Source organism: Hypanus sabinus, chromosome 5 (genome assembly GCF_030144855.1).
Source record: "Hypanus sabinus isolate sHypSab1 chromosome 5, sHypSab1.hap1, whole genome shotgun sequence".
In the NCBI taxonomy this organism is placed as follows: Eukaryota; Metazoa; Chordata; class Chondrichthyes; order Myliobatiformes; family Dasyatidae; genus Hypanus; species Hypanus sabinus.
The window spans coordinates 90,482,437-90,496,988 of NC_082710.1; the positions used below are offsets into that span (position 1 = coordinate 90,482,437).

The following is a 14,552-nucleotide window of genomic DNA, read 5'->3' on the forward strand; positions in this document are numbered from 1 at the left end:
ACTGAGCACACTCAGACTACCTATACAACGGAAGTCTCACTCAATGATATAATTTTATCACAAGCCTGGAACTAGTCAAGTAGTAACTGTGACACTCAAAGACCATCTAATTCCCCATACCTGTCAGGGAAAGAAATCCAATTACCCATGTGTTGCCTTTATGACAGTTATTTAGTTTATAATATTTTCACTTTAGTAAGTCATTTGTTAGCATTCTAGTTAAAGTTAGGATTGTTTAAAGTAAATTCATTGTCTGTGATATATTGCGGCATGCGATGACATCACATCCGGTTTCGCCGCATCCTGTGGGAAAATACCGGTTGGAGAAACGGGAAGGTGGGGGCTGACATGTGCGAGTCCAGCGCAAGAAAATTTGTCTTTCTACGCACTAGAAACATAGTGAGAGCAACGCCGTAATTCATGAGATAACCGACATGTTGAATTAAAATGTTAACGCCGATTCTGTTAAAAGTAACGACAGTCGATAAGGTTTATGTTTTCGTTAGTTAAAGAGTTGCGGATAGTTTGTGTTGAAGTGTATTTAAAGCAGTCAATGGCGTAGGTAGATTCTGACTGTATGCTGCACTTTAATGTAATGTACTTGTAGTTTTACTCTTGCAAGTATTTACAATGTAAATGTAGTATCAAGAAGGAAACAAATGCTGTACAAATCTTGTATTGTTTTATCAACAGTTTTCACCATACATTAATGTGGAAGAGTGAACAGTAAATGGTTAATCTTACTGCGACCTTGTTTTCATTGACTACAGTTTACCTCGGTGTTTAGTTCGGCGTTCCGTTACACCCGAGCAAGAACACTACAACCCAAGTTAAGTGACTCTTGAAACAATGAACAAACCCATGAAACATTACCTCATTACTTTTTTCTTCTTTTTCTTTTTAGTTAATTTTTTAAATTACTATCTTATTATATAGTATTTTTGTGTTGTACTGTACTGCTGCTAAACAACAAACTTCACAATGTGTCATTGATATTAAACCTGACTGATAACTGTGTGAGCTCCTTTTAGGGTCACCACAAAGCCAGAAACGTTCACATTTACTTTTATTAAACCAACCTGGGTGTACCCTTGACAGGTAAAGCTTTATTTACGTGTTGCTGCTCAAGCTGATTCAAGATGTTGGTGAAATTTTGGTTTAGCTGCAAAGGAATAGAAAGGGAACAATCAGCTGAATAAATAGGAGAGAACATCTTTTAACTGATGCATGTAGTTAGATAGGTCTCTAACACATCTAATAGTTATCAATGAATCTGAGAATACTAGAACCAATTCTACCACTGCAACCTGGCCAGATGCAACACTATGTAATGCACTTAAAATCAAATAAAGGAATACAAAAGTTACAGGATTAGATAATGGAGCAATACATCAAACAGCAGTATGCACCCATTACACAACAGGATTATGAGATTTACTCTGGGATATGTGCACCAGAACAGCCCAGTCAAAGGATGATGTGGTGAAAATTTTTGAACACTGATCACATCACTTGCTGACCATTCACTTTCTGTACAATAGGGATCCACATCGAAAGTGCAATTTTAAGAATAAGTTTTTAAAATCTGACATGAAATGAGTTCAATGATGGCCCAATCTGATGTGCTCATTATCATAATTTGTACCAACTGCAAAATATTCCTTTGTAAATACATTTAAAAACAATCAGGTGGAAAACTTAACCAATTCTTTTGATTTCCAATTTTGCCTGCTGAAATGATTGATCAACTTCTGTAAGCTATGCCTGGTTAAACCACTGAAAATTTAAAATCACATTGATATAGGATTTGAAAGGATCATTGAGTCATTTTCTTAAAGTGGACATTTAGCCTTTCAGAATTTAAACAGTAGTCTTTCTGTCAACTGTAGATACCAAGTGCATGGCCAGAGATTGAAATTCATATGCTAGTTTTGCACACTTATTTTTGTAATAAGGCTTTCACCCACGATGTTTACAAAGCTCACCACCTTACTCTCATTAGGAAATTTGGATACCTTGCTTAGCAAGCCAAATAATCACCTCATACCTTGCCCATTTCTTTATGAAATGTCTCTTCCAGACCAGCTATGCTTTGGAATGTGTTCACATAAAAACCAACACGACTGCAAGAGAAAACAAAACTTTATTAATCAAAAAGGCAAACTGAGTATTTGAAGTCAACACATCAACATTGTTATATCAAGCCACGACCTAAACTGTGTAAATTAATTACAAAGTTAACCAAAAACAGGCATGAAAGCTTTTTCTAGTAAAGCAGTCAGCACCTTCTAGATAACTTCTACAGTATGGCCTGAAAATAAGGTCTTGTAGAACTACGTTGTGGAATTATTATTTGTTACTGATTCAGCAACAATAAATATATAAGTGAGGCAATTTAATATTTCAAATTAATAAAATATTAATTTAATATTTAATTTATTAAATTAATAAATTTAATTAAATTAATAATTTGATTAGTTAATTTAAAATTAATTGAAAATAGCTTTTAACACTAATAAAAAAAGTGTTGTTTTTAATAACAAATAGAACATTTATTAAACAATGAAAAACAAACCCGCAAAAGTAAACAAACCACTAACGTAACTGGAAATCAGCTGCTGTGCAACAGCTTAAAGAGTTCTTAAAGCGATGTAGGGAAAACAGTTCTTCAAAGTGGTACTGCAAAAGTTCAAAATGCTTACAGTCCATTAAAGGAGAGGCTTTTTAGACAATTTAAATTCTCTTTCACGTCGTGTTGCTGCGGTTCCCAGTCGAACTATACTTTTCCCAGAGAATTTACGAAGATGAAAATGAAACGGCTTAAAGGCACTGACCTTTCCTTTACAAAACTGTACCCAACCCAACCCAAACCTTTCTGCTATTATTCACAGGGGTTACTCCTTTTGAATGAGGATCAAACAAAGTCGAACCTGTTTCACCGTCGAAATCGACTTTCCTCGATCTTTTAGCTCCCGAAATCCGATCTTCACTCTCCACTGATTTTTAACTGGCAGTATTATAGAGAAACTGCTGGCAATGACCTTTTAAACTTTAGGCATTAAATAAAACGCCATCTTTCAACCAAACTGCGTCATAATATTGGCACACGCAGTGGCATGGAGTCAAAATGGAAAATCAAACCACAAATTGCCCCTACTCACAGGGAGGGGTCCTCCTTTTATACCCTGTTAAAAAAAACCTGTCACATGACCTCTACTGGCGGGGAAATGACGTCACTCCACCATCACAAGACCACTACCTTAAGTACAGTATAGCTTCAGCACCACTGTCATGTGACAAGTACAAGATACCCACAGGTACGTAACATAATCAAGCCCAATTTGTTTAACAGATCTTTTGCTCGCTTAAAAATTACATCTGCCACATCTTGAAATAACTTATGGTGGCATTCCTCAGCTCTCCAGGACAGTTTTGAGGTCAGCATTCACAGTGACAGAGTGACATTTCTCACAGGTACAGAGACTTCAAGACTAATATAAATATTCCACAAAGTAAATAATTTATGAAAATAGTCCAAAGGACAGCTCTTAAATGATCCCAATGCATTTCAAGTACAGTAATGTTGTACAGTACAGTAAGAATTAAATTGATTTCTGTATTACTGTCTCTGTCCTGTTCAACCAACCTCTGAAATCAGGGACAGAACTTAGCATGCAAATATCTCAGTTTAACTGCAGCTGGAGAGGACAGAGACCAGCCTCCCCCCACTTTTAGTTTGCAGGAGAAAGTTCTTTAAAGATCATTGGAAGGGAAGAATGCCTATAGCTCACTACTTGAGCAAATCCAGATTACGATAGGAGAACAGCACTGCAGCAGTGAGCTTCCACAGAGAGGCATTATGCATATTGTTACTTCTGGAATACTTGCTTGAAAATAAAATTCCTCTTCATTATGCAAAATGTCAGACTGGCCAGCTTTAAAAAGGAAAACAAATGAACAGTGGCAAATTCCAAGATTTGGGTTCAAGCCATCATTAAGCAATCTTCACGCATCTCGGAAAAGTAACCGAGACAAAAACCAAAATATTTAAATTTCTTCCAATACAAATTTATGATTAGAGATAAATCAAGCAACCAACTGTCAAAGGGAAAGGAAGTGACAGGCGAAGCAGTAAAAGACCTGGAGACTAGAAGAGTTCTGGACACTATTGACAAGGTAGTGAATTTTACTGTAACAATACAAATGCAAAGTCACTACTTTATCACCGCAATAAGATTACGCAGAGCACAGGCCCAGAATACATTCACCTTACAGAATTGTCATAATAAAAATCATGCTGTGCACCATCAAGACAAAAGTACCTAAAATTTACTATGAAACTCCACTGAGAAACCTTCAAGTTTTTGAATGGCAGAAGACGTCTCCAGATATGCATTTAAGAGAAAAGTATTAAGGTAGAGAAGTGATGTGCACAGATACCAGCTGCTAGGCACAAATTGGTTGATTGAAGTTGTGTCAAGTTCTACTGAAAGTCTTACAAAAATGCAAATTAAACATAAATCAGATGCTTTACTGTCAGTTTGCACCAGCACCATACATCCAGATGAATGGGATTTTACCAGAACCAGCTAATTAATTTGGAGAACAGCAATTAGGGATTTGGAATAATCAATACTAACAGCTTCTGGAGGATGAAATTAGGAGGTTCAGAAAATGCTTTCCTGAAGGGAGATACTGATAGGTCAATTGATTAAGGTAAAATAAAGCAGATGAGGGGCAAATCCTGGGTCTGTAATTTACTGTGTGAATAAACAGAATGCATGAAAACATACAGGCACCCAGCAAGACAACTCAAGTTCTATGACCTAGCGTTGAAGCATTGAAATAACTTGAACACGTTTTCATTGGTGCAACGTGGAACATAATACGTACTGTATGTTAGGGAACATTTGGGAGTTATGTGAATATAGCAGATATTAATTCAAATAAGAACCAAGCTTCAGTTCTTATTTTAAACGTAAACAAGTTCCAGGTGTTTGCAATTAGCTTTCAGTTTGTGTAAATTTCAAGCACCTAAATGGGGAGCGAGGTTTGATCCATCCAAGTGTCATGCCAATTTGGGAAGGTGATTACAGGCCGGAACCGACCCAGCGTGCATTGCTGCAGTGGGGCCTGGGTCCCAGTGCTGGGACGATTTAAATTCCAGGCCAAATGGACTGGACTGAAAAGGCAGGGTGTCAGGACCAGAGGTAAAGGTTGAGCCGGTTCTGCTCTGCAACGTTTCACTACACTCTCCTCAGCGCTGAGGCTGTGAGCCTGCTTTGGCTGCTATGCTCTTCGTGTCTGCGAACTTCATGGCAATTTGTATTGCTATACAATAAACTGAGAGCAAGGCAATGAACTTACTCCGGCTGTTCCAGGTTTCAGGTCTAAGGACTCAATTTGGATCGGATACTGTTGCTTGCTTTTATTGCTTGCATGATTTGTGTTTTTTCTCTTTCTTACTGCATTAGGTGTTTTTTTAAAATGGATTCTTTTGGGTTTCTTACTTTGGGACTGCCTGTAAGCACACAAATCTCAAGGTTGTATTATTTATACATACATTGATAATAAATATACTTGGATCCTATGAAGCAGTAAAAGCACAGGCTGCTCTACAGACCAAGAACCAAACGTTAAAACAATAGGTTTCTGTTAATTAGCTTGCAGCAAACCAGGCAATGTGCCCAGTTATTTCCACCATTGCAACTTGAATGCAAGCTGTCTGATCAAATGGATGCTGTTATTTAGCAGGTCAAACATGGTCACAGGTATGGGCAATCAATAGTATGTGTACTTAGAAAGCCCTGACAACATTAATTTTTTGAGTGTGTGGCTCTGTCATCAGAAGGTTTTAGAATGCTTGTGTCAATTAGTTTCTTCCAAAGGCATTTAGACCTTCAGAGGTGTCTTATCAATTGCAATGTGCATCCAGTGTGCATCTCAAAGGAACCATTAGTCAAAGTATTGAAGTAAACAATGTCATGGTAATTATTCAAATTGTATTGAATCACCTACTGTAACCCTCATCTTCAGGGTATAAAAAATGAGATGCAACTTCAGGTTAGTGAGCCTCTAAGTGTACCCATGAGAAAGCTTACAGCTGTGAATAAAGACTTCTATATCACCAGCTTCAGTGACTTTCCAGTGACAATGTCATCAGCACAAAGAGCAAGTCTACATTGTATAATGTCTAGCTCGCATCTTTCTTCCATAACTTCCGCAGTGTACCTCTAGTCCCATCTTCCAGTTTCTTCCCATACAACATGAAGCCCACTTACTGATAGTCTCAACACCCACCTGTTCCATAGTGATGGTAATTCTTCCTGCAAATCGATATTAATTTCCTCAAATACTTTCTGGGCTTTTAAAAATTCTTCTTCTGCCTTTAACACAAAAGAATAGCTAGCATTAATAATTGAAGTATTGAAAGGTCAAAGCATGGTTAATTGAAGACTTGTTCAATTGTTTGATCAAGCTCTGTATCAAGAGAGATTTATACCTCCAAGTTTTCATAAACCAAATACGATCATTCAAATCTCCATCCTGCTAATGAGCTCACAGGAGAAAGACAAGGGAGAAGGATGGTATTGCAAGACCATGAACTTTAGGCTGAGTGGTCCATTTTATGATCCCACCTCCACAGATCTATGCACCAGATGCATGCTTTGTTCACTTCCTCCAACAGAATCCTTTCACTTGCCCAACCCTCATAAGGTAATGGCGGGGAATGCTGTGGGCAGGTACAGCAGTACAATGATGGAGGATTGCTGCAGAGTCATGGAGCCAATATGTGAGACCAAGTCACTTGTTAAAGTATAGGCAGAAAAACTGAGCAGACATCCCATAGAATGTCATTAGATTGGGGATCTTGCTGTGCAGAACAGCTCACTTTGAAGCTGAGAGCAGTCGGATTAGGCAGTTCTGTTAGGGCAGAGAAGAATGGTGGTAAATGCTGGCTCAAGTGTAGCCAATCAGCAACACAGACAACCTGCTACTGTTACAGCATCCTCATGGGAACCTATGGAGGATTCACAAACTGTCTGTAAATGCAGGCTCTTTAGTCAGCAATAGGCTATGGACAAGCCTGGTCTTAAGTACTTGGTTTAAGGATGAGACCAAATTAAATGCAGAAAAGCTGAACTCCATAACAGAAATGACTGATGTGGGCAGAGAAGGAAATGTTTAGTTAAACTGTTGTTTTGCCCCACACTGGGCTATGAATATACCATTGTTAGTAGAGTCTTACTGCATGGAAGCACAGCTTTAGACCCAATTGATCCATGCCATCCAAGATGTCCACCTAAGCTGGTCTCATTTACCATGTTTATCCCATATCCTTCAAAACCTTTACAACCCACATACCTGCCTCAACTACTTCCCCGATAGACCTGTTCATACACTGTGAAGTTGTTCCTCAAGCTCTATTTAATCTTTGTCTGACAAACTTAGTCTTGAAGAACAGAACTCGAAAGGCTATGTGTGTGCATTTACTCCAAACCCTTAACTTTACACAACTATAAGCTCATCCTCATTTTCTGATGTTCCAGTGAATAAAGTCCAACCTGCTTCACCTCCATAACTCAGCTAAAGACCCAACACCCTGTTCTAGCTTAAATAGCCACTTCCCAATAATGGGTGACTAATATTCCGAATACAGCTTCGCCACTACCTTTTACAACGTCAATACTCAGTGCTTGATTGGCCTGCATGCCAAAAGCCACCTTCACCACAATCTGTGATGCCACTTTCATTGAGTCAGTTCCTAGCCCCGTCCTTACTCTCAGACTTGGTATAGACAGACTCATCAACCCAAGTCATCAACCCACTGACCAAGTGAATCCTTATTAGGCATCCAGATCTGGATCTGCACCAAGTACCTCAATTACCTTCTAATAATGAATGCCACATTCTAACCAGACAAGCACTTCTTCCAGTTTTTCTTGCTTTGTGACAATGCTTGTTACAAATTTAAAAGCTCCAACCATCTGCTTATGTTTTCTAATTGTTTTTTTTTGGAAACCCAATGCTCACTTCCAGCAACACTGAATGGAAAACTCTCAAGTTTACGTGGCCCACAATAACACTTGCCCATTCCACATCCTTCCCACAAAAATCAACATCCTGGCTGGCGGCACCAATTAAACTAGTCTCGCACTCCATGGCCATTGCAGTTATCAATACGGGCTGGTTCGCAGCCTGATGACTGAGATTTAGGTCACAGGACAAAAAACAAATCTAACCAAGGGACCATCTAACAGTTCAGGCTGGCTATATTTACATGCTTTGGTTACCAAATTAAAAACATTACAGGTAGTCACACTTAATTCTTTTTCAAATGGTAGACAGTGATCAAAACCCAAATGCATAAGATGCAGAATTAACTTGTGCAGCGCAATGTCAAAACACTAAGCCAGTTGCACATTTCTGCCCCACACACGATCAACTTTACAGAGCCAAGATGGACAATGGAATTACTCAGCAGAGATGGGAAAATTTCAGGCTCATAATCCAAAATACTAGCTTCCAGTTTTCTTCAGAAACCCCATCGAACACCTCCAGCACAGCTTGGGTTTCATGTTGCCACTCTCTCAATTTAACTATCTTCTTCAGTTGCCTACTTAGTTAATTGCACCAAATTACTGCAAATAACCAAAGATTGCAAACCAGTACCGTAAGTGCTATAATATCAGCAATGCTACACTTACTTGATAGAATAAAGATGGGGACCAACATTTTACAATTGCTTTCAGACTTAACTGATGTCAAGTAGATTATCTGTTCAGCATTTTTTTTTACAGAATGCCATACAACTCTAAAGTTCAAACTGACCAAGGGTTAATTTTCCCTTCCTACTTCCCAAACCTTGTTTACAGAGCAAACCTGCCTAGTTCACCGCCTCACAATACAATATAGATCTGGTTATACAGCCAACACCAAATTTCTATAATACACTTCAAGCAACAACCTCTCATTCTATAGATTAATGCTAAGCATTGCCTATTACTCTTAAATTGCTAATTCCACTTTCTTATTCCAAATTTGGAAAATCATTTTGGTTGCTATACACATTTACTGCGATCATCAATTATGAATGAATGGGGTGAGCGCGTGCAATAATTACCACTTCCTTATTGGCATAGCTATTTCCACAAGAGGAGAAGACTAACCTGATGCCAGCCCAGGGTCATTTAACATAGCTGTATTCTACTGCAAGATTAATGTACAGAAGGTGATGTCAACTACAGAAACGTGCTGCATAGAAATATGCGTCTTTCAGCCCAACTCTGCATGCCAGCCATATCTACCCAAGTTAATTTACCTGCATTAGGCTTGATCCTATGCCTTCCCTATTCAAGTACTTTCTCAACTTTAGAAAGGCATTGAACATGCATCTGCCTCTTACCACATTCGACAGCTGGTTCCAGGGAACTATCAAACTCTGCAGAAAAGCTTACCCATCCACTATTAAATTTTACTCCTTTTAGACTCCTTTGCCAATGTTATAAAGATTCTGACCATAACTTCTGAACTTCCAAGATCACTCCTATACTAGAATGGGAAAAAAGCCAGCCTATTCATTCTCTGTAACTCCATTCCAAGCAACATCCTAGTGAAATTTTTTTTTAAATACTTTTCTTCCTACATCCTTCAGGTAGTGTGGTGACCAGAACATTGTACAATAATCCAAGTACCGTCAAACCAATGTTTTGTACAGCTGTAACACAACTCAGAACCTTTATACTTATGCCTCAACCTTAGACAAGAATTACCAAATTCCTTCTCACTCCCCTATGCACTCGTGTCACCACTTTACGGGAGTTATGGATATACATCCCAAGGTCTCGCACATCAATACTGCAAAGCTTCTTAGCATTTACTCCCAACAGTTCTCCCTTCAAAATTTTCCAGAACAATACATCATACAGAAAATTCCGTGAAAACAGCCACAAATCAGCAATTAATCTGATCATCCCTCTACAGCCTGGAAATGTTGGCTCTCGGGGGATTTTTCCTGCCTGATGCTACATATTGGTCTTAAGCCAATAATAATACAAGAGCAGAATTAGGCCATTCTGCCCATGTCTGTTCCAACATTTTATCCGTGCTTATCTATTTTCCTTTTCAAACCCACTGCCATCTCCCCACAATCTTTGACACCATTACCAATCAAAAAACTTATCACCACTTTCAACACAGCCAATGACTTAGTCTCCACAGTCACCTGAGGGCAATGAAGTCCACAGATTCACCATCTCTGGATATTGCCATTGGTTGCTCAACCCTAGTGGAAAAATAAACTGCAGCCTCTAACTTGACCTCAAACATGGATCCACCCATAAAGAGTGCCAAAGGTTATGAGAGAGCTGCCTTGAACTGGGACCACACCATGCCTCATGCAGAGCCTCAGTTTGTGGGAGAGCTGCCCTCACCCAATCCCTAATCAACTCAATTGGGAAAGATCCAGTTACTAGCAATACACCAAGTGCCAGACTCACCTTGGGGAAAAATAGAACATCACAACACAGAACAGGCCCTTTGACATACAAAACTGTGCCGATCTTTTAATCTATCCCTTCCCTCCTACATAACCCTCCATTTTTCTTTCTCCCGCATGGTTATTGAAGAGTTTCTTATACGTTCCTGATGCACTCTTCCACCACAACCGTTTAAAACATACCAAAGGCAATGACCCTATGCCACCTCTAAACAATGAATCATGTACCACAGAAAAGTATAGGAAATTAAAAATATCCCACCACTGACTACCAACAGGACAAAATACTTCTGCCAACACAAGTTGGTTCAAGAGATTTGAGCTTCAAGCACATCACAAGTACACAAATAGTTAAGCAAGAGACAAACATTTCACATCAAGTACGTCACAGTTGGAAGTGTGGTCACCTGGTTTCGGAGTAGATTTGACTGGGCGACGATATGTGCCACCAGTTTTCCCTGACACCACTGAGGCGCAGCTTTCTCGAGCAATGATACAGGCTAGGACGAGGGAACAATAAAAGCACACAGAAAGATTAAAGCAAGGGTTGGTGAGTTGGGGATGAAGGGCAGGTTAGAGATCAGGAGCAAAATGGAACATCTGTTAGTCACCAGCACAGCTAAAAAGGCAGAAAAGCAGTTAGAGCAAGATACCAATTATAAAAAACATGGCATGAGTGCACCCAAACAAGACATACTGAGAATCTAAAGATGGTCAACAATGCACGACTGATTGTTGTAGCAGTAGCGATGCGATCACTTCAATCAAGTATGATGTTTTCCGAAGGGGTTGTCCATTGGTGGGACCTCAGGTGGTTGTTCAGTCCGATCCAGCATCCGCATAACTGGGATGTTAGGATGGATTCCCTTTATGGGGAACATCTTTGCATGATTTTAACATGGGAAGGCTGATCTCTCGAACAGATCATGGAATGCAAGACATCTGGAACACTTTGATGCTTCAGCCTTCCTCCGCATCCTGTCATTGTGACGTGTCGTCATTTTCCACCAGCTCCAGCAATGAGGTTTTGTCTGGGATCTCCTCCTTGACCTTGCCACCATGGGTGACCCTACCATGAGCTAAGCACCAGATAGCTACATTCCAGACAGCATTGCTCTCAGGATCTCACAAGCCTCTCTACCATCACAGTGATGACCCTCAGAGAAGACCACTAAAATCTAATGAACAAATTCACTAATGGTTTGTGGAAATAGGTCTAAGACATGATTGGATTTTACAAATTTGTGTCTAGTAGTTGCATGAATTTTAACAGTGGAAAAAGTCAAGCAATGTTGTTGAAATAAAAACAGGATCTTCATTAGTAAACAGGCAAGACCACAAGATCACATGACAATTTTATATAGTTTAATTAATTGTTTGCCAAGTTTCAAGCTTGTTATGCTGTCAACGAACGTGGAGCAATGAACTGAGGTGACGACATAGTTTTTAAACAACCCTGTTTAAATCATACAATTAAGTTCCCTACCATTAAAATATATCAAAGTTCAAAACTTAGTTTATATCAGTTTTGGCAAAGATTTTGCAGAGACTTAAAAAAAAAATGGTTTACGTCATGTGTGCAATACATTTTGGATGTAAAATACTAATAGGAAATATAGTAAAGTGTTAATGTACAGAGGGTGCATTAGAACTCAATTCATAGCTTTTGAAAATCTCAACATAACATAGATCGGGTAACAAAGGTGTCATTCAGAAGGCTTTCCCTCATAGGCAGAGACGTTCAAGTGCAAAAATGGAATATTACAACTGTACAAAAATGGTCAGACCATACATAGAGTATCGTGTATAGTTCTGGTTGCTGCATTACAGGAAGGATGCAATAGAAATTAAATGCAGAGGAGATTCAGCAGTACAGAGCCCAATGCAATGCTAGCATTTATTTTGTTATGTCCAGAATATAAAAGGATGTAATGCTGAGACATTTATAAGGCATTGGTCAGACCACATTGGAGTATTGTTAGCAGCTTTGGGCCCCAAAGTGGAGGATGTAGGTCCAATTGAGAAGTTTGGATAAAGTACATGGCTGGGAGGAGTGAGGACAGGCTCCAATAAAGTGAGACTAGGACCTGAGGGCACAGCCTCAGAATACAAGGGTCTCCTTTTAGAATAGCCAGAGGGTGGTGAAATTGTGGGTCACTTCCACAGATGGCAGTGAAGCCAAGTCATTGAGTATAGCTGAAGTAGAGATTGATACAACTCTGGAATTTTATACTCCTTGATAAAGGTCTCAAATGCCACCAGTGTATTTTTCCTTTTTCAGGCAACTTGGCTGATGGGAACTTCTGCTCCCCACAGGTAAAAATAAAAAATTTACTTTTAACTAAAAAATAACACCCAGTTACTTTTGACTTTTTCCAGGAATCTTGGAAAGTTGAGCTAGAATAAATCATTGCAATTCTATGAGGTTGTCCCCATGTTTCAAACAACACATTACTGTTTTTAAAATATCAGCTCCAAGCTGGTCAACTGCAAAGTAGTAACCACACTGACATACAGCAACTAATTCCACACCCACAAAACACTGTTAACCACTACTTGCAATTAAGTTGCTGTGTTGTGAAGTTGGCCAAGTATCATGCTCCAGTTTCTATCACTGAAATGAATAAATGGTGATAAACTCTTCTGCCAGGGTAACAGGAAACAATGGCAAAGAGGGAAGAATAGTACATAACAGTGAGGCAAAGTCCGAGAGTTTGGTACAGAAAACAAGTATCGATTTAATACTACCTTTCCAAATTAAAAATTAAATTACTCTAAGATGAAAACTGGAGAGCTGACAAAATAGCTGCCAAAAAACATTTTTTGCTAATCTTTTGTACTGTCTGGTTTTATATACAGTTATATTACCTTGGCTATTTTTCCATCGTCTTTCTTCTTTGCACCTTGGAGAGATTCATAATGATGTCTTGCACTATCATAATCAACAAGTTTCCTCCCACGTTTCGCTATACGAGTCTGCAAGAGAGTGAAGATATTTTACTTGGGAAGGTGACAATGCAGGGTCATCTCAATCCCATCTCAAGACTAACTCCCCCCCCAAAAAAATCCTGAACAGCAATAGTGGCTTGCACAAATGCTCCTTATTACAGGCTCCCTTGAATTTAAGACATATGGATCCATCACAGTGGACAATCAGATGGAACTTCCCAAGCTTCACATTTACTTCTTTCACCAGAAAATTGTTTTGTACTCATAACTGGATAAAGCCACGGGACAGAATAACAATTTACCCCATTCTAAGAATGCTTTAAAAATAAAAACATGTGATGCTTAACACATTATTCAAGAGTACATCCAAAGCATATTCAATTCCAAGTTCCAAAGGGTTACAGGCAAGTGCCTGGAGAGGGAATTATTAGACAATGGCAAACGGGAGATGTGGAACCATACTACCAAGTCCAGTGCAAGTGAGATGAGAAAAATGGAGCCTGAGGGAATACCACAAGCTAACCTCTAAATTAATCCTCATCAAAGGCATAGAGCAGAGAAGCATCCACCACCACCCATCCATACCAAACCTTGTTACTCATCTACACTAATCCCATTTGCCCAGATTGAGTCTGCATCCTTCTACCTTCTCTTTCAGGCATCCAAATCTCAACTTGATTCTAACACCTCATCTACCAGACCATTCAATTATCAACCACAAAAACTTGCCACAGATTCAAATCAACAGGATGCCTGAAGAACTCAGTATTGTTAGATGCCAGTGAATAATTGACATTGAGAGTGACACAAGCAGCAGAATCACTCAGTGTGGCAACATTGCTTTCTCAGTGCCAGATGTCCAAAGTTCCTTCATGTGAGAAACAGAGGGTAGAAGGCCAGAACAAAAAGGTGAATGGAAGGGGTGGCAAAAACTGACCAGTAATAGGGAAGTGAAATGTTCCAGGATCTTTTGATTTGACAAGAATGGGAAAGCACATGAGCTTCAATATTAAAAGTGAGTCACAGGAGCAAAACCATCAGTACAGAAAATTGGTGTTGTACCCCAATCTACTCTCAACAGTGGTAGCAACACGTGGAAAATAAG

The 14,552-nt window shown here is 39.2% G+C and overlaps 1 protein-coding gene across 10 annotated transcripts in view; it reads right to left on the minus strand.

Moving 5' to 3' along the window:
• LOC132394278 (myc box-dependent-interacting protein 1) overlaps nt 1–14,552 on the minus strand; it is a 155,140-nt gene that overhangs the window by 77,067 nt on the left and 63,521 nt on the right. For 9 of the 10 annotated variants that reach the window (XM_059970212.1, XM_059970208.1, XM_059970210.1 and 6 more), the window contains exons 6-10: nt 13,367–13,474; nt 10,906–10,998; nt 6,301–6,386; nt 2,048–2,123; nt 1,080–1,162 (exon numbers count right to left, since the gene is read on the minus strand). In XM_059970212.1, coding sequence (XP_059826195.1) covers nt 1,080–1,162; nt 2,048–2,123; nt 6,301–6,386; nt 10,906–10,998; nt 13,367–13,474 — 446 coding nt within the window. The remainder of the gene's footprint in view (nt 1–1,079; nt 1,163–2,047; nt 2,124–6,300; nt 6,387–10,905; nt 10,999–13,366; nt 13,475–14,552) is intronic. The other variant, XM_059970203.1, reaches the window with a different exon arrangement.